We start from the raw sequence: 23,100 nt of genomic DNA, 5'->3' as shown, positions 1-23,100 counted from the left end.
GTGGAACTGGACGCACATGCACAAGTCTCTTTTTCACCCCCACAGTTCACCATAAATGGCTGTAGAAACGCCTTCAAACACCCATTTGCACGTTGATACTTGTGCCACCACTCAGTAGACCTGTCACTGAGAAGAACGGCAAAGAAGTGCAATTTTACAGATAATATCGCATCAGTAGGTTCTCTAGCAGCATCAGAGCGGCTGTCTTTACACATGGCTGTGGCTATTTATAGCATCTGTACCAGTGATTTATCACACATACCTGTAAATCGTCATCTGCAGGGATATCACAATCATTATTTTAAGTCAGAGAGATGATTAATGATTAATTATAGCACTCGTATTGAAACAGACTACAAAGTGCTTTATGGTTCAGGATAAGATTAAAAAATCATTAACAGGGAGATAATAGCCACGTGTGTACTGGCAGCAGTATGAAAGCGGTGTCCTCCTAGCCCCTCAATAAAAACAACTATAAAATGATAAATGCTGTAAGGTGAATAACATCATGAGATATATCTGCCGGGGAATGAACCTCTGATCCATATCAACAACAAGTCAAGTCAATTTCCTTATTCTAGCCCAAAATCACATTGCCTCAGTGGGCTTCACGATCTGTAAGGTGAAGGACATCATCTGTGCTTAAACCCTCGGTTCGAGTAAGGAAGAGCTCCCCAGAAAACACAGAGTAGAGATCTCTCTCTCTCTATCAGGATTGATAGAACAACAAAATCCGATCAGAGTATACAGATCGCAATGACAAAATATCCGATACAAGTAGATTATATAAGATATTCGTGAAAAATGTGGATGTCCAGGAAGATGAACAGGCCTCGGCGTTGCCATGTGGTACACTAGCCATTGGACGTCCTCTCCTCCATGGTGACCTGGAAGAGGACAGAAAAACAGAAGTGATCCATGATCCACGGGGGGCCCTAAAGGTATGATGGACCAGATCTGTCATACATGTGAGGCACCGAGAGCAAGGAGAGAGAGAGAGAGGGAGGTTCCCGGGGGGGCGATTGTCAAGCAGAGAGGAGGAGGAGAGAGTCAGAGAAGAGGAGCAAGAGACAGCTTGCAGCTTGAGGGAAACAAAAACAAAAACAGAAGTTAGAGAAATGCAGTGTTTATCAAAAGTTTACAGACTGTTGTTTTCTCGATGGTATGACAAACATGAACTCTAAATACTAAGGTTAAGAGATAAATTTACACTGTAAAAGGTAACAGTAACAGGTGTGAGTCAAGACTAATTAAAAGTTAAGGTGAAGAAATTAGTTTTAAGTTTGGATTTAAAGGCCTCAATAGAGTCAGATTGTCTAATGTCAGCAGCGAGGTTATTCCAGAGGAAGGGGGCACGATAGGAAAAAGCCCCACAGCCAGTGGACTTCTTGTAAACTCTGGGGTTGGACAGGAGCCCTGTGTTCTGAGAGCATAATGATCTGTTGTACAGCAGTTTCCCATAAATCTCACTTTAGTGTAATACGTTACATTCATTATATTATATCATTGTATTAAAAACAGAGGCAGGAAAAAAGAAATAAAGGGAGATCAACCCGGCAGTAACAAGAAAAAGAGTGCTTTTTCTGCTGTTGTTTGTGTAGGTGTGCATGTTTGCATTAGACATTTGCATCTGCATCTACATAGCAAAAGTGAAGTTGTTATCCTAAAAACAAGTATTGAGTGAGATGCCATCGAGAGAGAGAGAGAGAGAGAGAGAGAGAGAGAGAGAGAGAGAGAGAGAGAGAGAGAGAGAGAGAGAGAGAGAGAGAGAGAAATTCTCATTCGGTCATGCAGTCAGAAAGCACTGTTTGAACAATGATGATATCACCTCTGCTGAATGTTAAAGCACACACAGCTGCACACAGTTCGTGTCATTTCATGCTTCGCACTGTTGCTGAGAACACAAAAAAAATGAGCCAGTGTTAGATTTGACATAGATTGGAAAATCTAAATTGTTGAAGAGATAGCTGCCTTAGTAGATTAGCAATATCTTTATCATCCCTTGTTATCATCACTTAATTAGTGTGATTTATAATCCTCTGACTGTTTATAGTATTAATTCTCCAGTATCGTTTTCTCTGTATCAGTTCTGAGGGCACGTTTTCTCTTGGAGTTTTACACCCAGAGGAGCAGTTTATACAAACACTTCAGTTAAGTAATTGATTGGGAAATTAAGCATTTTAATAATCTTCTTTACTTATTTGGTTGAACACAGGAGATGAGAAACTGAACTTTTTTAAACATAAATGAGTTTAACCCGACCCACCAAAGCTTCCTGGTAAATAAAGCTGTCAGCAGTTTCAGGCTTTATCAGAAGAGAGCTCAGTAGAGAGGGCGTGTACCATCGCATTCACAGCCGTTACAGGTGTGCCAATTCCAGCCAGTTTGAGGAGGATAATTATATGCATCTCACGTGTTGGTTTTTTTTAACTGAATTGTGTATTTGCCCTTTTTGAGAAAGCATTTGTGTGAATGCCTTTTGGGTATAAAATGTTCTATTTGGTGAGAAAATGATATAAAGGCTTTGCAAGAAATAAAATACATTTACTAGAGTAACTATAAACAAGTCTGTATGAAGCTTAATAACAAATGAACCAAGATGATAAAGATGGTAAAATAAGCTGGATGAGTATGTCAGTGTGCATCACACACTAGTCTAATGTCCCTACAGTAGTCTGACCTTTTATAATCTCAGGCTGTCTGTGTAGATAAGATGCTGTGCGCCCCTCCTTTCACTAAACACTCAATGCAACCTGTCAATACAGTCAACTTTAGTCTAATGACACCTTTCTGCTGCAAGAGAAAGATTAGGGTGTTCAGAAGGGAGGAGGAGAAAGCCTGCTTCTTTTATATTGTTTGCCTTTGTTGAGTTTGTGTACAGATGGACAGTGAAAGGGACTAGATGGCTGCAGAGCATGTGGCAGGGAAGATAAGACACGATCTATTTGACGGTGGATAACAAAAGACAAACCAATGTCTTTCTATCCAAACTGACTTGTTATCATATTATTTTATATGTTTGTTGCCAGTGCCTGGAAACGTTGACGAGCCGTCAGATGGACATGCAGTTGTTCATCGCAGACGGCTGTAAGGAGGCTCTGCTGGAGGAGAAGAGACGTTTCTGTTTCCTGGTGGACAAACACTGCATGTTCTCTTACCAGTTTGCCTCCTTCCACGACAAGGTACAGAACACTCCTGTCCCTCGCTTTGTGACAATCAGGCACAACATTTTGCTTGCCCTTGGCTTAACACTTGGCTGGCTATGTCTCTGTGGTGGTGAAAAGCTTATATCTTACTGGAGAAAACCTGCAATTTCAAATCTACTTAAAACACCAGCCAGAGCAATTTATTCCAAAACCCACAATCTTAAGACTCTACATGCATTGTGTTACCATAGTGATGAAAATCTTTGTGTGCAGTGTTTCTCAGATTACTCATGTTTTCTTTTAATATCTTTCCTCCTGTCCATGCCTGCTGTACAGGCCAAAGACATTCTGACGGCAAAGCTGGGCACCTGGCAGGACCAGTGCAACGATGCCACCGACATGCCCGAGAGTGTCCTCACGATGATCGAGGGACTGCGCACGGCTGTCCCCATCACACCTCTGCCCTCTCCCTCACCCTCACGGCACAGCGTGGTATGATGGGAGGGATAAAGGGACAAATATCTCAAGATTGATTCATGATAGATACCTAATGATAACACCACACTTTCCCTTTACAGTAGAGGTGGTGTGATTAGATTTCTAAGCACCTTGCTGTATAGGTTTGCATATTAATGAAGAGATAATGTCCTTTTAAGATGTGGAGTGTATATAAATTTCTCATATACCTCATATTAATCAGGATTAATTACATTCCATGTCATAACTACTGCAACACCATAATAAGTGGACTGACTTGTTTAGATCTTACAGTATTTTAAATTGTAAATCCATGGATCTTCCCAGATATGCTTTAAAGGTTTATGTTTAACTCGTGATGAGGCTACTGCTACTAACAACAGTTACATAAAAGTGCTGTGTTGGTGATTCAGTATAATAAACTTATCATAAGCATTGAAAAAGAAGCACACCGTTACAGTTGCTAACATGCTAACATTATCGTTAATGTTCTTGTGGCAGAACATGTCCGCTCCCCCGGCCCCACCTCTGAAGGCTCAGACCAGTCCTCTGGCTAATATGTTCACTCCGGAGAACAACACTTCCAGTGTAACCAGCAACAGCACAGGTATCATGGCAGGCACTGTGGCATTGGTTTTCATTTGGCACCTCCCTGTGTGCCATTGTGGCTTTCAGCTTGTGCTCTTCAAGACAGGGAGTAGAACTGCCTGTTCCTTCGTTAAATATGGATGGATATTATCATGCCTAGAACAACAGCATCTGCTTCACTTGGGTTTGGGTTTGGGTGGCACTTTTTTTTCTGTGCTGCTACAAAAATGTCTTCCAGGATGAAATGGTTGTATTAAGTAAATGTTTATTGTAAATGATAGGCGGTTGGTCCAGACTGTTGACTGTGAAAAGCTTCAACCTCTGACTTTAAAAAAACCAAGATCATGACTGCAATAATCCCAAAGTCAAGGCATCAACTATTAAATGGTTTGCCATGAAATTTGCTACTGATGCATTCGAATGACCTTCACTTTTCCTTTGGCACCACCATAAGATTGATATTTTGACGTATATTGAAACTTCTTTACAATTATTGAATAGATTGCCGTGTAGTTTGGTACGGACACACTCGATCCCCAGAAGATGAATTGTAATCATTTTGATATGCTGAACTTTCATCTCCATTGTCCCCTGCAAATTTGTCTGACACTACTGGTTTATGACCAAATACCTGCCAAACTAATGACATTAGCCACAGCTTTACTTTGCGTTTGTCATTGTGAGCATGTTGCATGTTGATGTGACCACTGATCTGAAGGCACAGCCTCACAAAGCTGTTAGCATGGCTTTAGACTGCTCGTCTTGTTGTTGTATTCTAGCTGATACGCCTGATCCTTACCTTTCTTCCTTCCTCCCTTCCAGACCACGGGAACAGCGAGGAGAACAATCTTGCCAGGTCTGTGTCTGTCGCCACGGGCCTTAACAACATAGTTAAGAGGCCACGTGTGCGCACCATCTTCCCTCACACTGCCGGCAACAACAGTACACTGCTCAGCTTTGACGAGGGAGATGTCATCATCCTGCTCATCCCCGACGAGAGAGATGGGTGGATGTACGGGGAACTGGAGAAAAACGGAAAGTGAGTCGGATCACACTTGTTGCATTTGTCTGTAATTACACAAATAAGGGAAAGTGTGTGCACATTCTGTACTGTATATAGAGACATGATTAAATGCTCTACACGTCTGTGCTCACATCACAATCAATATATACCGTCAGCTACTGTCATATTTTAATGAATAACACCAAGAATTGTTTCCTTATTGTGTCTGAATTTACTGTAATCACCACTTACCCCATGGGCTTCATTATCAATTGTTGAAAACCTTCCTCTCATGTTCCTCTGTCTGCCCACCAGTCATGTGATTGGTAAGAGTTGGACTGCACTGTCCTTACTGGTCAGATGGTCCCTCACTTGATTGTTATGCTGATCATGTACGCGCACGCACACAGCTCCAGGCTCGCCGGGTGCTGCCTGAGCTGGATACACTCACTGATAAGGAAATCAAAGTAAATCATGGCCTGAGGGTAGGATGTACGATAGTGGACTGGAGTGAGGCAGAGAGAGAAGTTCAGAGTACCACCTGCTCTCCCACACAGACAGGCAAGCACCAAGCCAGCCAGCTCTCCCCGGGTCTCTGATGTCTGACTTTTTAAACAGGGATTTGATCTGAAGCCCTTGGAAGTGTGTTTTTGAATTCGAATCAGTCATCAGGTTTGATCTTTATCACTATCAAGGGAAATTACCTGGCAAATATTATCCCAAAAAATTGATCAAGGGCAGAAAGGAATCATTTCTGAGTTGCTTTTCAAAAGTCAGGCTGCCAAAAAGTAAAACTTTGGTCTAGCTGCCTCTCGGCTGCAAGCGGGGATGACTAAAGGCTTAAAAAGTGTATATCATCTTGTTAATCAGAGCGCATCATGTTACCAAATGGGCTTTGATGCTGGGTTTCTCCCTTTGCCTGGCAACACCTGGTCTAAATCAGATACCCACACACACTATTGATGGACTGAAGGATGAATGTCAGGAGGATAGAGATAGATTGAATCAAGGCGAACAGAAAGTGTACTGGTCAAAATTAATAAACCACAGCAACATGTGACCAAATAATGACACCAGGCGGAATATTCTCATGGTCACCTTCCCTGCTTCCTCGCTGTCTTATCATCTCAGCAGGCTTGTAAGAGCTTTGCTTTCCTGTGCAGGAAAAGTCAGTAGGGGAAAATGAACACCCCCGCTACTAGTGAGCTGTCCTTGAGCAAAGTAAACCTATTCTGTGACCAGCAGTATCACTCATGCTGGGACTTGGCGTGTGTTCTCAGTGGAACAACCTTCATTAAATAAATAAAAGCTATTGTTAATATGTGTGTAATTGAGTGAGGTGTATTTTCCAGTAGGAGCCTTTTTTATCGCAGGTACATGAAAGAACACTCATTCCCCAGGACAAATGTGCAAATATTAATATTTATCCACATGGAGGGGGAGAGGCTGACTGGCTACATACTGATTCTGAACAACAGCACAATGACACACAGTCCTTGGCCTGAGCTTGTGACACAGATTCGTTGGTACACGGTTTTCTAAACCTTTTTATTCACTCATGTGAATTTACTTTTAATTGAATTTTCAAGCTAACATAAACTATTTTTCAGCAAATCAAGGTGAGAAGTTGTTTGAGCAAAGTCGCTGTAATTTAATGTAATCATTCCACAAGCTTTATGACGTTGTTCTCACTTTATTTTTTAGTGGTTATATAGTGGTATTTATATACTGGTTGAGACATTGACTCATTTCATAAGCCAAAAATTCATTCAACACCCTTGTGTGTGTCAGCTCAACATGTGTGAGGTAAAACCTTGACCACAAGCCCTTGATCAATTCAAAACCATGATTTGCTGTGCTCTGTAGAGAAGATGGAGAATAAGGAGAATACAATCTAAAATCAAAATAAAGGAAAAATCCAGTTAAAATTATACCCTTTCATGACATCTCTCTACAAATCATTTCACTTTTCTGTGTTGAATTCCAGTTTTTTGCTGCCATGGTTACCATAGGTATATGTACCACACAGTATATGAAACAATAGAAAGAAATATAGTAGTGCTTTGATAGTATATCTTCCTATATCTGTTTGTATCTTATGTTCAATAGCTGGAGGAAGTCAGTGAGTTGAGGGCAGGGCAGGGGAGCTTTTTGCTAATCATATGGAGAAGCTTTCAGATTGCTGCGCAATGGGAGCTGATAGGGAGGCTGGCAACAGGAAGAAGCACAGGTGTAATCATCCCCAACTCTGCTTCTGTCTCTTTGTCTTGCAGGAGGGGCTGGTTCCCTTCATCTTACTGCCGTGCACTCTCCGAACCTCTCGTGAATAACAACAGGTAAGGAGACTCCACGTTGCAGCTCACACACACATACACACACACCAGCAGGTTTCATGTTGCAGCCAGCTGTATTGTTGGCAGTGTTTCCTCTAGTTACTCCTGTTAGAGTGATAACCTTTCTAATCCTATGGGGGACTCTCCCATTCCTCAACCTTTGATTCCTGTTGAAGTCACGTCCTGCTTTCAGTCTCAGAAACTCTGTTTTCATAGGCCTTAGACTTTAAAATGTTTTTTTGCTTACATAAATATTGAGTAACCCTCAAATCTGTGTGATTCATATGAATCTAAAATTGGACTTTTTCAGACAAGCTCAGCAAAGTATCAGGAAACAGGATGTTGTCTGCTGCTGATGAATAGATTTTGCTGCTGATGAGAGAGTAGGTTCAGAGAGTCGACTCCAGCCTCTTCTTCAAAGAGACTAATCCCTGTCGGATTAATTTATTAGATCTTAATGTGCTGCACCTCCCACAGAGAGGCTGCCAGCAAACTGTCAGGGAAACAGAAAGTTTAAACTTTAACCAGCGCTGGGGGACACAACAACACACAAATACACACTTGTCCTTTTGTCCTCATGAGCACCCTCAACAGATCATATCTAGTCTGTGTCCCATAACCTCGATCGTGATGCCTATAAACCCAACATCAATTTTAAGATTAACCTTGTCTAATTCTTACAGTAACTCTAAACCGAATAGCCTGTGTAGCCAGGAGACTCGTGCAAAATCCTGTAATTAGTTTGATTAGTTGGCCTTTTTCTTCCTCTCCTTCTTCTTCCCTTCTTTCCTTCTTTCCCTCCACTGCTCTATTTTTGTCTTTTTGTTGCAACCCCGTCCCCTCTTCTCTGACAACGCCTCCCCTCCTCCACAGTGTGTCTGCTGCCCCATACCGCAGTAGAAGCGTGGTCAACCTCCACCATCAGGACACGGAGACAGATGAGGCAACGATGGTGCTCCCCCCAGCGGACTACTGCGACAGCCCGCAGCGCAACGCCATCAAGAACAACACCTCGTCCATCAACAACGTCACCACAAATAACAATCACCAGCACTCCCCCACGCCCTCTGCTGCCTCCTCCTCCTCCTCTGATCACAACACGGTCAGTCAGTGCACCGATTCTTCTACATCCTGGAGAATAATAGTTGATAAGTCTCATCCCCAGATCATTGAATACTAAAGCATCAAACCCGAGCTCCCCAAAGGGATGTGACTCATCTCTCTCTGCAGGAAGTAGAATTTTGTTTCTTTACGCCCTGCCTTTAAAAAAGATTGTTCTAAGAAATTTAATCAGCCCAGAACAATTTGACCTACTGTCTCCTGCCAGACCTTTGTGCTGTGCTGGCACAGCTCTGCCTTAGTGTCGTGATGGGACTGGCAATGTGAGGCTGCGTCTCACATGATACCTGCAGCAGCATGGCTACTGTACCCTCAACTGTGCAGCCTTATCTTGACTGCTGATGACAGTGGTGGCGGGCGGTGTCAGATGAGCTTTACATGTCTGCCTTGGTAACCTGACCTCACTCTGATACACTCTCAGTGTCGGCTGACACGTGAAGAAAAAAAATCAATAATTGGGACTTGGGGACAGTTTTACACTCTATGGTGTGTTTATCTCTCAACAAAATGCATGTGAGGAAGAAGCACGCACTGAATAGTAGTTTCATCTTCTGCACGTACAATCAATACTGATTGAAGATTATTTTCTTAATACTCAGCCTTTAGTCTTTTTTCAAGATAAGGTAGCACCAAAAAGAAATGAAATACTAAATACGATATTAATGGCTCATTTACTGTGTATGAAGACGACAAAGGTGCTGCTTTCCTTTTAACATTAAGAGGTTTACATTGCTCAAACTTTAAAAGGCACCTTGACTCAGCAGCTCACTTAAGATAGGCAGAGAAAGGCTATGGTCAGTTTTACTCCATCCCTATGTGGTTGTAGGGGATGAAGACACAGACTGAGCAGGGCACAGCTGTAAAGAAGATTGCCTTTGTTCTATTAATCCCCAGTGTACTGATAATGAGTCTCCTGGAGTCTCTTCTCCAGTTAGAGGCAGTAACACAGGGACAGAGGCGAGCACCCTCGACTTATGTAACGACGAATGAAGCTCTTCCTCTTAGCAGCAGATGTTTTTTGAATATTTCCGTCATCACAAATGCTAAAATAGAATTATTAATATTATACACAATATCAGCGCCACCATCTCCCAATGCCGACCCGGCTGTAGTCATTACTTTACAAATGTTCCTCCCTTTGCATACCATGCAAAGCATCAGCCAAAGTTGTGGTTTTCCTCCACGAAAGCTTTCATCATTCCCCTGCTGTGCTGGATAAATGTAAATGTGTTGTGGTTCTTCAGGGTCAAAAGCAGCTACCCTCTCTGCACGATCACACACACAAACACACACACACACACACACACACACACCTTCTCCAGGACATCACACCAACACAGCTGCTCTTTTCCTGGTTTTTAAGGCTCCATTACAGTAAAGTGATGCAACTTTCTGAACTTACCAGACTGTTTTTCTTGCTGTGATATCTGCCTTTACACACTTGGTCGTTATATCCACATTACTGATAGTTATTTATCAAAATCTAATTGTGTTAATGTTTTGTGGAAGTACCAATGGTCATCAGTATTGTGGTATTTGGACAGAAATATTGTGATACTCGATTTTGTCGTCCAGTCCTTGCATTTATGAAGTGCTTCTGATGAGATACATATTAATCAATTTCACCCAGTCCTACTGAACATGCTGTTGAGTTGCATTTATTCCCTGAAGTTCCATATGAACTGAAATTAACATATTTGATAATATGAGCAATGCACTGTTTTGCAAGTCAAATCAAGTCTCATGTTTTAGACTTTGTCCTGAGGCTATCTAAGTTAATTATACTGTACATAATATTCATCATCACATTTGTTTTTCTATTGCCCATTTCATCCTCATTACATACAGGTAAGGCCCAGACTGACAACAGTATCCCAACACACAAACACACACACACAGCCGATGTGGCTATTCTGGTGGCTTGTGATGTTTGACCCAGTTAGAGGTTCAATGGTCAGATGGCAAATGGAGATACTTTTTTCTTTCTTGCCTCGACAGTATTCATTATTTACCACTCATTTAGGCCACAGGCAGACATACAGTAGTAGAGCCAACGATTACCATGCTTTTGTGTGTGTCTGCGTGTGTCTCCACTGTGAGGCCTGTCAGTCTGCATCCAGCCTCCGTCTCTCCACTACTGACGAGGCATTAGGTGGAATTCCACTCTGGGTGAACCCGATACCCGGCTTCCTTCTTTGTGGCTCTCTCTTCATTCTTTCAGTTTCTCTCGTCGTCATTTTTTGTCTGTTTATCTCCACCTCTGCACACTTGTCTCTAAATCAAACAATGCATACCTCTCTGGAAGTGACTCTTATTTACCCTGGAGATGGAGGGACAGAGAAGTTTCTCCTCCATTCATTCCTCACACACACCCGTCGCTTTAACTTCGCTGAAAACACAAACACGAACACACACACACACAAACACGGATCCCAGAATAGACTTGTGTGTGGGAAAAGTTCTCATCTGCTACAGTAGACTATAATACTCTGGTTTATGTACAGCTCAGTGTATGAGTGGGTGGCTGAGGTTGCGTTGGGTGAGTTGGCAAATTGCGGCTGCAACATTAACAAACTTTATTCTTGTTGTGTTATGTGTGCAGCATCGGTTTAGCCTCTAATTGTTTGTTTTTATCTCTTCATTAGTTGATAATTTTGTTGCCGCTCGAAACAGAAATGGACATTAAGCTGAGAGCAGAACATCTGTAATCAGCAAAGCCTTTTCTTTTGGTCCAGAGAAGAGAAGGTGAGAGGAAGGGAGGAGGAGGAGAGGAGGGGGGTTACTGTGGAATGCACTGTCACCATGAGAAGAAATGCAGCCTCACTGGTTTGGTGCTTTGTGTTGAGGAAAAGATAACGACTCACAGGAATGAATATATTTAGAGGATGGAGAGACAGATATCTGTGAGATTGAGATCTACAGAGAAAGTTAAAGGAGCAGAGATAGTTTTGACCTCGAAGCAGAGTATCAGTGTGGAAGAAGATACTCAAAGTGAAACAGAGCAAAACAGTTAGACGTGAAGATGGTCTAGGTTCTGTGGCTGAGCTTAAATCAGCATGTTGACTGCACAAGTGTTTGAAACTACAGTCATGATTTGACAGAAGTAGAGGTAGCATGATTGTTGCTACGTGTTTTGTGAACCAAACCTCTGTAGGAAGAGTACAGATGTTAAACTCTTTGCGCCCTGTGGGAAATAAGTGGTCACAGTCAGAGGGACTGTGCCAAGACTGAAAGTCACTGAGACTCATCAGTCACTCTATACACTTCTGACCTCTAGTGGAATCTGTGCAGTACTGCAGGTTGACAACTGGCTCAATCTGCAGCACTGATGCTCAGTTTACAAAACAGTGTCTGTAATTGAGTTGTTCACGACTCGTTTCACTATACACAATTAATTATTTTGATTTATTGCCATTTTTGTCAGCATTTACTTGTATGGATGTGAAATTCTATTCAAAATGGCCTTTAATGGCCTCAGATAGTCTTGAATTGTATTTGTTGTAACCTGAAGTAAGCTGCAGCAGGAAAGACAAAACTCAGTCACACATACACACTCAGCTGATCTGTCCGAGTGTGTATGTCTTTATATTTGTTTCATTAGGCTGCAGATAGATTAGCTCCTTCAGTTAACCCCTTACTGGTCACCCTTGTTGTTTGGTTGTCTCTCATACACGTGCTGTCTCGGCTTGACTCGGTTTCACTCGGCACGTCAGCCCAGTGCACCAGGGATTTGCATTTCCATTACAACAGGGCTAACCGCTTGAAGATGTGTCTTTAACTGATGACAAGCTTGTCTTGAGCAGTGGTTAAAGGAGTGGCTGTAAATACTCTTCCTCCCGGCAGTATTATTGAAGAATAGACACCAACAAAGCTCTGCTAATTTCAGTTACTGACACGTTTCATTTTCTGTTATTTCTTCACAATAAAAGCCTAAGTTATTTAGTTATTTAAAAGCTAGTAATCTCCAAGGTGTAACCAGGACCCAAAAAGTACAAGATAAATATTGTCAGGATGATTTCAGGTGGAGGGTCATGTGTGCTTTTTCTCTCTTCATTTGGTCATTTATTTGAAGATGCATTTTAGGGTGTAATTGCTGTATTTGGCCTTAATTTGCAAGAAGAAGAAAAAAGTAAAACCACTTACTGCTTTTAAATGTAAATTGTACAGAAGTATCTGTAGAAACAAAAAAGGGTGCAGTCTTGAATAAAATCTTCCTCCATCTTCCTGCCGTGTTTGCTCATTGCGTCACTGACTTTCCATCATCAGAAAACTTTATGCAACAGACTTGAATTTCCAGATGCTCCAGATTCCACACACTGTCCCGTGATGTGACACAGCACGCTGTCTTTCCCACGCTTTCCCTCGCCAGTGTTCAATCTTTCAACAGCTAAAAGTTTGTGTGTTGGGTTAATACTGTTCATCAAACAGATGTAAATGCATCTGGGCATGAGTGAAGTATTCATACGGCGCCATGTATCATTGTTATGTCATGTGTGACAGATTGTATTACAGTGAATCTGTGTTTTCTTCACAGACGGTCCAACCTAATGGCGTTGCGAGACCTTCGCCTGCGTACCTCGCGTAAGTCACATATTTTAACAACTGCCGTTCAGATGGCCCAGATATGCACTCGTCACTCATTCTCTGCTGCGTTTTTCCACAGGGGAGGAAACCCATTCGCCACAGTCAGGCTACGTCCAACCGTCACCAACGACCGCTCTGCACCGGTCATCTGATCCGTCCACATTTTCACACACCCTCGATTCCCACAAACCCTCCTGTGTCATCTATCCCAGGACGTGCAGCAGCTCCTGGTCTGGATGGAACCAGACTAAACTTGGCCGGTACTGAGGAAAAAAAATGCCATTTGAATCTGGGATCTCCTTACTGCTGCAAACTCTTACAAAGTATTTTGGGACCATTTTATTTTACAGAACATATGCTCATATATTTAAGATGAATATATATATATAAATATATATTTCCATGTCTATTTTTGTCCCTCTGTTTGTGGTGGTGATTACTCAAATGACCACATTCTTACCTGCACTTGAGAAACAGATGAATAAAAAATGGTAAAAGAAAATACTGGAATGTATTTATACCGTTGATGTTGCTTGTTAATCGTCCAAATGACTGTTAGAAATCTTTTCTGTTGCCATAAGACAGTAAAAGAATGTACTGAAGAGGACCTCTGCATTTCACCGTCGGGTCCTTATGAAAATGTTGTATCTCAGCGTCGATACTGAAATGATGTTTGAGGGGAGATGCATCCAAAAGGGCACACAAGTGATCTTTACCCTTAAGTCCCTCTTGTATATACATTTGCATAACAGATGCTTTAAAAATATTGTCCTTTGCCATCTAACTTAACTTTTTGTAGAGCTAGACCATCATGGAAACAGGACTTTTGCCTTAATGACACATACGTAATGTAAAAATATCATGTATCTGTTGCATTCTTCAGATTGTGAACATGAGTTGTGACAATCTCCTCCATGCTGACAGTTTAATCATTTTGGTCTTTGGCCCACATTACATCCCTAATAAAATTTGCTGTATGAAAAATAAAGATTTATTTCTTCAACTCGCTGTTATAGTTTGGTTTCATGCACAAAGAAAGTGTTTGAATGTTCCTATGGTCTGAAAAGTAACATTTCAGTTTATTTACAGGAAGCGATGTTCATGCATTTGCAAAACATAAAACAAAAAAATGTCTCAGCAGGTAAGTAGCATTCATTTTTAATTACAGTAACTCATATATAAAAAGTAAGAACCTCAATCATAAGAGCGTGCGTAGTGTGTTTTCTAAAGCAAGATTTTTTTTTTGAAATCCCTCCCACCCAGTTTATATTTTTCTCTTCTGCCATAGACAGTTATATATCATCTTGCTGCGATGGAAGACGTAGACATGGAGATACTGCACATACAAGGATATAGACATTCTCGATTGATTGTCTGGTTGGGAGGAATGGGGCAGGGTGACTTGTCACAGAGTACTAAGATACAAATCCAGAGATTAAACACATTATTGAGAGATTTCTTCAGCTTTTACTCTCAGCATGCTTCCTTGAAGTGGAACTCCTCGCTTTGACATAAAGAGTCCTCTCAGACTAGGAAGAAGTCCGAAGTCAAACAGTGATTGAGGTTGTAAAGTCGAGGGCATTTCAGATTGTATGTACCTGAGGTCTGCATTGGCCCTGGAAAAGCACAACCCAGCAGAATAATCATCAAACAAACGGTCAGTGCAAATATGGCCCCAAGAAATAATATCAACAAAAACAGACAGAATGGTGCAGGCTTTCTGTCTGATGGAAGTCCATTGTTCCAGCCGGGACAGTTCACGTCCAAGGATCTTTACACGTCTTTTTTTTTCTCTTAAAAATGTTGTATGTGTTACTCCATGTGACACGAAGACGCAAAAAAAAGGTTCTGGAAAAAAAAGCTAATACATCAGTGATCTACATGGATCATGTGAGTACAATGTTACTAAGCACAAAACAAAAAAATGTAAGCAGCGTGCCAGCAAAGACAAAAAAAAGTTCAACAAAAAATCAGGCACAAAAACTACACGTGCCTCAGTTAACTCTGGCTTTTCAAAACATAAAAGGAATCTGCTCAGATCCGTGGATAACCGAGCTAAATCTACAGAAGAAATCAATGACTGATGGAATCTCTGATGATCACTCAGCATGAAGTGAAGGCACTGACAACAGCTGGACACTTACAAATGCTAGAATATATCCTCAACTGGCAGATGAAAACACCGTTCAACACGTGCCTCTAATAAAAACTCACGTCGTAATTCATGGTAATATCAAGTTGATCATTTGTTGTACATAACATAATGGCAACAGCAATATGTGCAATATTAAGAAAAGATAACAAAATAAAAGACACAAAAATGCTGGATTATGTGTGTGTTTGTGTGTATGTGTGTGTTGTCTATGCATGGGAGCATGAGCAGGTGCATGAGCTGTGGTTTGGTCCCTCTAGCCGAAGGTGGCGCCACAGTTGGGACACCTTCTCTGGCGCAGTGCGAAGCAGAAGAGGAGCCCAAGGGGGAAGAAGAAGATGGCACACAAGATCCCCAGGCAAGTGAAGTCATCCTCCAGGACACCAACTCTGCAACACACACAACAGAAATACGATACAGGATTTAAATCACAAAAAGACATTTGTCTGGATGGATTACTGAAAGAGAAGAGACACTAAATGACCACAAAGAGGCCCAAAACATTGAAAGAGACATAAATAATACAGAAAGATGCAAAACAACTGACACAAAACTAACAACAAAGATACAAAAAGAAGCAAAACAACTACAAAGAGATATTAGACAACTACAAGGACATGCAAAATTACCGCAGAGAGACACTGATCGGCCACAAAGGCCCAAAACATCCACAAAGTGATGTCAATGACCATAAAGAAACACAAAAACAACAACAAAGAGACACGAAACAAACTATCTAGTTTAACTAACTGTTAATTATCGACAGTTTCTTATGGCTAAGATTCAAGGCTTCAAACTTAAGTCTGAACACATTTTACTATTGGGCCCCACTTCTTTAAAACTTAAGAGACTCACAGGTCACGTCTGCTTAAGGCTTCTTCAGAAGTGACCGAGGTCTGACCTGACTAATAACACTTAACCAAATGCTGGAGTTCCTACCTTCAATCTAAGCTATGCCCTGACATTTAAACAACAATCAGGAAGGAACTGCTCAGTGCCGTTTCCTGTTTTCCATTTTTTTCTTCTTCCCCCATAGAGCTCGATCACTGCCTCAATGTAGAGACCGGAGAAAGAATGAAAATCATTCAACACTTTAATCATTGTGTTTTGTTCAAGTTAGAAGAAACAAAAGACTGTTTGACTATTTATAAAAACATCTATTTATAAAACATCTAACCTTTGACACATCTTTAATTTATCTTTGTGACAATATTTAAATAGGTTGCTAATGTCTTGTTGAATTGCTAAAAGTTGAAGAAAGTACAATCCTGAGGTCTTGAAGGCCGCGTCTCGCAGCAGCTTTAATCCAGAGTCACGGTGAACAAGTGCTAACCGTGGTCTCATGACTGCACCACGACGACCAGCGTGGCCACTAAATCTGCTGGAGGCCTCGAGGAGGAATTAACAAACGACGTGTAACAACCCAGATCCTGAAGAGATGGGAAATGAGAAGCTTCACTGGAAAGCATTTACTGCTAATGCTATTAGTGTTGCATAGCTGTGGATTTTTTGATTAAATGGAAATAATCTTCATAAATAGGCCTTAATTACACTGATAACATTAGATTCTGCTGCGGTGATGAACTGGGTTTAAACCCTATTAAGATTTCTCTAGCTCCAAAAACATTATACACAAATACATGGTATTGCAAGTTAACAGTGTTTGGTCTGCCGTGGCACCACACCACAGACTATGTGCCATGTCACAAGTAGTTGTATTTGCACAGCTTATCTGTACACCGCTGCTAGGAGCTGTGGCTTTTATTGACCCAGGAAACGTGGCCATGATGCAAATCCTACTCTCTTACACACATTTCACACACTGTAGACACAACAGTGTGCGTTAGTGTCAGGGAGTAGCATGTCAGGGGTACTGAACTGGGGACTACATAAAAAACAACTCAATGAAAACATAAAATGGCTCTATTCAGTTTGTCCAGCATAATAAAAAGTCTGTGGAAGCCCCGAGATCCCAAATTTATTTGAAAAGACTATGTTTACACCGTGGACGCCTGTGATCCTGAGCATGACCTCAGTGTAACTCTACCTTCAGGGTGAGCAGAGAAGATGTCAATCAACAAACGAACTATGAACTCATTGGACTTGAGAAAGGAAATTCCTTTAGAAGTTGTTTAGGAGAATACTGCAACACTATCCTCCTGTGAAGTTCCAGAAAAGTTTTGCGGACTTAAAAAACTTCACCCAACTTTCCACTGGCATGAGGGTGAGTAGTTAATGACTGGATTTTTCGCCGATCTTATCCTTTAAGACCATTTTATGCCACTGACATAGTGATAATATAAGAGCACTGTAATACAAGTACAGCCTTTCAAAGACCAGTGAACTTTTAATTCTCAAGAATATTTAGACATTGAAATTGGAATGTGAATCAATATTAAATTATCCTAAATAAATGAAACACAAATAAAAATGGACTCTGTGGCTGTGTTGAACACAACAGGCAACACAGCCACATCCAGAAATATGGATGCAAATGATCAACATCATGTACGTATGACTGAGTTGATAAGATGAGTGTGATAACTCCAAACAAAAACACACAGAGTACATTCATTTAACAGCCGTGTCATTGTGCAGTCAGAAAACCCCCAGGGCCCCGCTGCAGGCTTAGTGGAGTCGGTCCAGGTGTTCCTCTTTTTGGGCAACTTTATAATTTCGTAATACAGTAAGTTTCAGAGACTGCCTGTAATGATGATTATTTAGCAAGAACATAAATAACCACATATGTAACCATGTTCCTATAACTGTTCTGCATCTTATTTTACATGAATCATGGCATTGTATCCCTGTTTTTATATTCATTCATGTCTTTTGTATGTCAAGCACATGTCATTTCTTTGTTATAAGGCACTTTGAGTTGTATGAAAAGTGCAATACAATTAGAGTTTGTTATCATCCTTTTTTTTTATTAAGATAGCTTTCAGTTGAAATAAAACCAACAGAAGCACACTTGCAGGATATTCATCATTCACCTTGTGACAATAAACAATCCTGCTGAACTGCTGTGTGTTAAAAAGCTGCACAACCACATTCCTTCAGTTCCTGGAATAGACATACATTATATTTCATTATTTAAATTCAACCAGCAGATGGGAGCACGTGTGATTCCCATTTGCTGTTCTTGTGAGTCGTGACCTGACCGGCCCCCCCCTGTCACATGTTCCAGGCTGAAAATCATCTGACTGACAGGGTGTTGACTCAAGCACAGTGAAACCTACATAAAACTGTCGTCTAAAAACTGAAAGTCATGTCCGCTTGACATCGGGTCACACTGTAGGCCTGATAATAGGCACGCAGGAATGACAAAACCACACAGACATGATGGTTTTGGCCTCCAAAGGAACTGTGGTCAGGAACCAGCTTAGTCACAGTTTAACCTCGTGCTGATCGAGAAAGTGTGTTATTTTTGTTCATGCCTACAGTATCTCCTCCTTTCCTCTTTGTGTATGAACTGTGAATCAAGTGTTCTGATGTATGTGGGACACTTAGACATCATATGATCATATTAGCCCTCCGTTGTCTAAATGATATACACTCCAATTTGTATTTTTTTGACCCAATACACTGTTTTTACTCTTGCATTTGTTTTGCACTTTTACTTCAGTATACATTTTCAGTACTCTACCCACCTCTACAAAGATGTTAAGATGATGAGTGGGTGTGCGTGTGCTCTCACCTGCAGGCAGGGCAGCCCCCAACTACCACTACAGAGGGTTGGATGATGGTGTAGGTCCCAGCATAGGGCTGCTGGGCTACTGCAGGGGCCATTTGGGCTGATGGGTACCCTGTGGTTGACAGAAGGAGACGATATACATGTTATATATACACTGTATATACATAGTTGTTAATAATTACACAAATAACCATAACTTTTTTAATTGTTATGGTTTACAGGAGATCTGTCTACATGGGACCCTGCACACACCCAGCCCTGTGACACAGTTAGAAAGCACTTAAGTAATAAAACACAAGTTTATAACTTCTTTAGCACCAGGACAATAAAAGGAAGTGACACTGCAGGTTATACAAGGTGGTATACGAGCTTTAGTCCAGTCTGAAGTTGTATGACATTGATCTATTGGTAAGAAAATAAGATTGAACAATCAAATGTCATGTCAGAGAGCTACAATCTTTGTGAGAATGTACCCTCTGTGTATACGCAGGATATGGCGATTTATGGGGGCAATGATACTGATTTATAATCACAGGGAAGGTTCAAAGATCAGTCAAATCTTTCCATGACAAAACACAGCTCGGACCTCTTATAAGACTTGTCTTTAATTCAAGTTTCTGCGGTGAAAAGCTGGCTGGTGAAAGTCAAAGACAGGTTACGCCAAATCAGAGCTGATCAGTGTGTATATTGTTTGTTGGAGGGCTCACTGGTTCGTTTCACTCTCAGGACATATTGATTTCTTTTCCAACCACCTGTGTATGTGGGCGGTGATCATTTGTGTTGACACACTGAACTTTGATACCGAACTTCTCAGAAATGTTTACCAACACCTTTTGTCTGATAAGGATGCCCCCCTGTAAAGACAGACTAAAACTCAACACAGTACAGCTGTACATACAGTAAACATAACAATTGTCCCTTTGAGTTGCAGCAACAGACTGTGTTCATCTTGGGAGAAAACCAGAAGCACGTGATGAGCAAATAGGAAATTACATGCAACTGCAAGAAATGACACTTCATGTCAACTGCATAACTTCCTCGTTGTAATTAGAGCTGTAAAGGTTAGCTAAGTAATCTATTAACTGGTAACTATTAAATCATATGATATATAGTCCTATTTTGATAATCGGTTAATCATTTATAGACTTTTTTGAAAGAAAAATTCTTTGATTTTGGCTTCTGAAATGTGATTTTATTTTCTTCTGATTTCTTTACTCCTCTGTAACAGTAAACTGAATATCTTTGGGTTTTGGAGAGATCAAGACATTTAAGGATGTCATCTTGGGCTGTGGGGGGGGGGGGGGGGGGGGGGGAATAATCACAATTTTTTACCCTTTCCTGACATTTTATGGAACAAGCCACTAATCGCTTAATCGAGAAAATGAACCAATTCAATCACAGTCAGATGATGCCTGCCTCCTTCACATATAACACACACATACTGTGTGAGTACATGTACATGGTGGTGCAGAGCTCCCTGCAGTCTGAGGAAACTTCTACATATTTCATATTCTGTTGCTTCACATAAAAACACTTATTTGATTGATTGTCTGTAAACATCAAACTGTAAACTGTGCCTTTTTGTAATTTCTGTGAGCACTCATGGTTGACTGCTTTAAAAAAAACAACAGCGTGTTACCTAATTTATGCAAAAAACTGGTCAGTATAAATAACACATCGCTATTGCCCTACTGCGCATGCGCCACATAGGAGCACCTGATAAGCGAAACTAATGGTTCTTTGACGGGTTTTGTAACTTTAAGTCTCAGACATGGTGGATTAAAATCGACCCTGAGAGTTAATGACGGTAACAAAGCCGAAACAAATCGACATTTGATGTTTGAACGAAGACGGAAGTGATCGGGGGTGAGCCCTCTCTTCCTGTCTGGGTACTTTCAGCTCGCCGTGCGGACCGTGTGACACGAGCGGGGCTACTTGCCTTGGCCGTCGGGGTACGGGTATGGCGGCGGGGCCGGCGGGGGGATGGCTCCATAGCTGTTCTGCTGCGGGCCGTACTCATAAGCCCCCGGGACGGCGTTGTAGGCGGGAGGTCTGTCCTGAAGCAGAGGTTTGCTGTCCACCATCTCAGCCGACGTAATGCGTCCTCAACTTGTCTGCTTTAACTTAATAAACTCAGCAGCAGAGAGGCTCTGAACTGAACTCCGGCTACTCTTCTTCTGTGGCACGAAAAGCCGTGCGACGTTCACTGACGCGCAGTGGCGACAAAAACAATGAAAACAAAGAAAAGACGCTGCGCCAAAATGAAACTTCGTCCCTCTCCATGCGCCAACTTTGTCCCCGTCGGCGCAACAACCCCAAATCTTTCCCGAGCGTCCGCTTCAAAGACAGGAATGAGGCTGATTCAGTCTGGTAATGGTTAACTTAACTCCATTTCCCTCCGTTCACTTGGTCCTGTGGCACCAAAACAACAGTCATCTGTCATCGCAGCACCTTGTAACTCAGCTGGAAGTCAGAAAGGCTTTTCCTTTCTGTCTGGATTGTCACAAGAGAAGAATCATGTGATGAGCTGCTGTAGCGCCTCTGCGCACTCAAAGCCTTCTTAAAGCGACAGCGCACGAAAATAAAAGGCTGCAGGCTGAGCACTGCAGAGCCAGCTGCTCCACCTCACAGCACACCATCTACTGTAGTGATAGGCCTGTGTACATAGTGCAGTCACTGCATGTCCATGCCGCTTTTCAGGTGGTGCACATGTGAGATTATCATGTTACTTGTGGGACCAAGTACGATTTATTACTCATGGGGCCTCTCATTAAATTGCTTACACTTACAGTAACTTACATAATTGCTGTCCTGATTATGATTGGGCCATCCTTGATGTTGCATAATATTGATCTCACGTCCTCGGATTTAATCAGAGTAGAAGGTTGCAGCAGGTTTTTGGGAGGATAAACAGGATTTTCCACAAAAAACCCCCCAAAAAATCAATATTAAACACTTTAAAGGGGCAACTTACTTCAATATTTTAGCTTCTCTGTTAGGCTCAGGCCATAATTTGATGAGAAAACATAAATAAAACTGTAAATCTGTGACGCTTTGAAGCTCTTAAAAAATATCACAACCTAACGTATTATTTATTTAAAGGTGCGACATGTCAGGAGTAGCCACCTGTTGAATTTATACTCAAAACAGATGACCGTTAACTGCTACTAACTTTAGCTGCCATTAGCTCAGTTAGCCATGCAGCTAGCGGTTCAGACTGGAAGCCCGGGAAGTGTTGGTGTTTACATTACTCATACAAGAGCATTGGGGCTAGATGATAAGCATGCTAGCACCAGTAAATATCTGCAACACAATACGCAGATGTTATGTCGTCACTTCCTGCTGAAAATGTATGTAAATTTTTTAACGATTTCAAATAAGATTCTGACATGTTGCACCTTTAAGAGGGGTTTTGTCTTGAAGAGTGAGACTTTATGTACAGTATCTGATGTACCAGAGGTCTATGAATATAAAATATACAAGTAACCTGTTACATTAGTCATTTATTTAGCTGAGTATTTATTACAGCAATCTTTGCTCCCAGCACCATTGCACTATTGTGTTCTTGTTTACAATTTACAGAAACAGTGTGACTTCTACAGTATATAGACATGTATGTTGTCGTTAGTTGTTGCTTTATATATACACACTGTTTCGCCTACTTGTATATACATGCTGTTATCATTAAATATTTTTCCTTTGTTCAGCTTCGTTGTCCTGGTTCTTAGCTCTATTTCTATTTCGAGTGAAATTCCTTGTATGTGGACAACCAAAGAGATTTAGGCGATATATTCTGAATGCATCGATTGAAGATGCACTCTGTAGTTCTGGGGAATACATTTTAATTAGACGAGAAAGATCTTTTATGCCTAAACAAACTAAATAAACAAATGCTCTTTGTTTTCAGGACTGAATAAACAAACTGACCTTAAAGGACAATTTCATACTGTTTTACTCGGACCCTGCCACCTTTCTAGCTTCAAACAGTGTTCCGGGGACCTTAT

At 41.3% G+C, this 23,100-nt stretch overlaps 2 protein-coding genes across 3 annotated transcripts in view; one reads left to right on the top strand and one right to left on the bottom strand.

Annotated features, from left to right (window-relative positions):
- baiap2l1b (BAR/IMD domain containing adaptor protein 2 like 1b) overlaps positions 1 to 14,253 on the top strand; it is a 29,577-nt gene extending 15,324 nt beyond the window's left edge. For both annotated transcript variants that reach the window (XM_073493803.1, XM_073493802.1), the window contains 8 exons: positions 3,030 to 3,182; positions 3,483 to 3,638; positions 4,125 to 4,230; positions 5,034 to 5,250; positions 7,488 to 7,550; positions 8,421 to 8,649; positions 13,201 to 13,247; positions 13,330 to 14,253. In XM_073493803.1, the coding sequence (XP_073349904.1) occupies positions 3,030 to 3,182; positions 3,483 to 3,638; positions 4,125 to 4,230; positions 5,034 to 5,250; positions 7,488 to 7,550; positions 8,421 to 8,649; positions 13,201 to 13,247; positions 13,330 to 13,402 (1,044 nt within the window). In that variant the 3' untranslated portion in view covers positions 13,403 to 14,253. The remainder of the gene's footprint in view (positions 1 to 3,029; positions 3,183 to 3,482; positions 3,639 to 4,124; positions 4,231 to 5,033; positions 5,251 to 7,487; positions 7,551 to 8,420; positions 8,650 to 13,200; positions 13,248 to 13,329) is intronic.
- A 139-nt stretch (positions 14,254 to 14,392) lies between these two features.
- bri3 (brain protein I3) lies at positions 14,393 to 21,676 on the bottom strand. The gene is made up of 3 exons (XM_073493804.1): positions 21,036 to 21,676; positions 19,100 to 19,208; positions 14,393 to 15,791 (listed from the first exon to the last, which is right to left on the bottom strand). Exons 1-3 carry the CDS (start codon positions 21,178 to 21,180, stop codon positions 15,659 to 15,661), a joined length of 387 nt encoding a protein of 128 aa, XP_073349905.1. The 5' UTR covers positions 21,181 to 21,676; the 3' UTR covers positions 14,393 to 15,658.
- Between the last annotated feature and the right edge of the window lie 1,424 nt (positions 21,677 to 23,100).

Source organism: Pagrus major, chromosome 23, assembly GCF_040436345.1.
Source record: "Pagrus major chromosome 23, Pma_NU_1.0".
Taxonomy (NCBI): Eukaryota; Metazoa; Chordata; class Actinopteri; order Spariformes; family Sparidae; genus Pagrus; species Pagrus major.
Note: the sequence above shows the minus strand (reverse complement) of the source record. Positions and strands in the feature narration are given on the sequence as shown.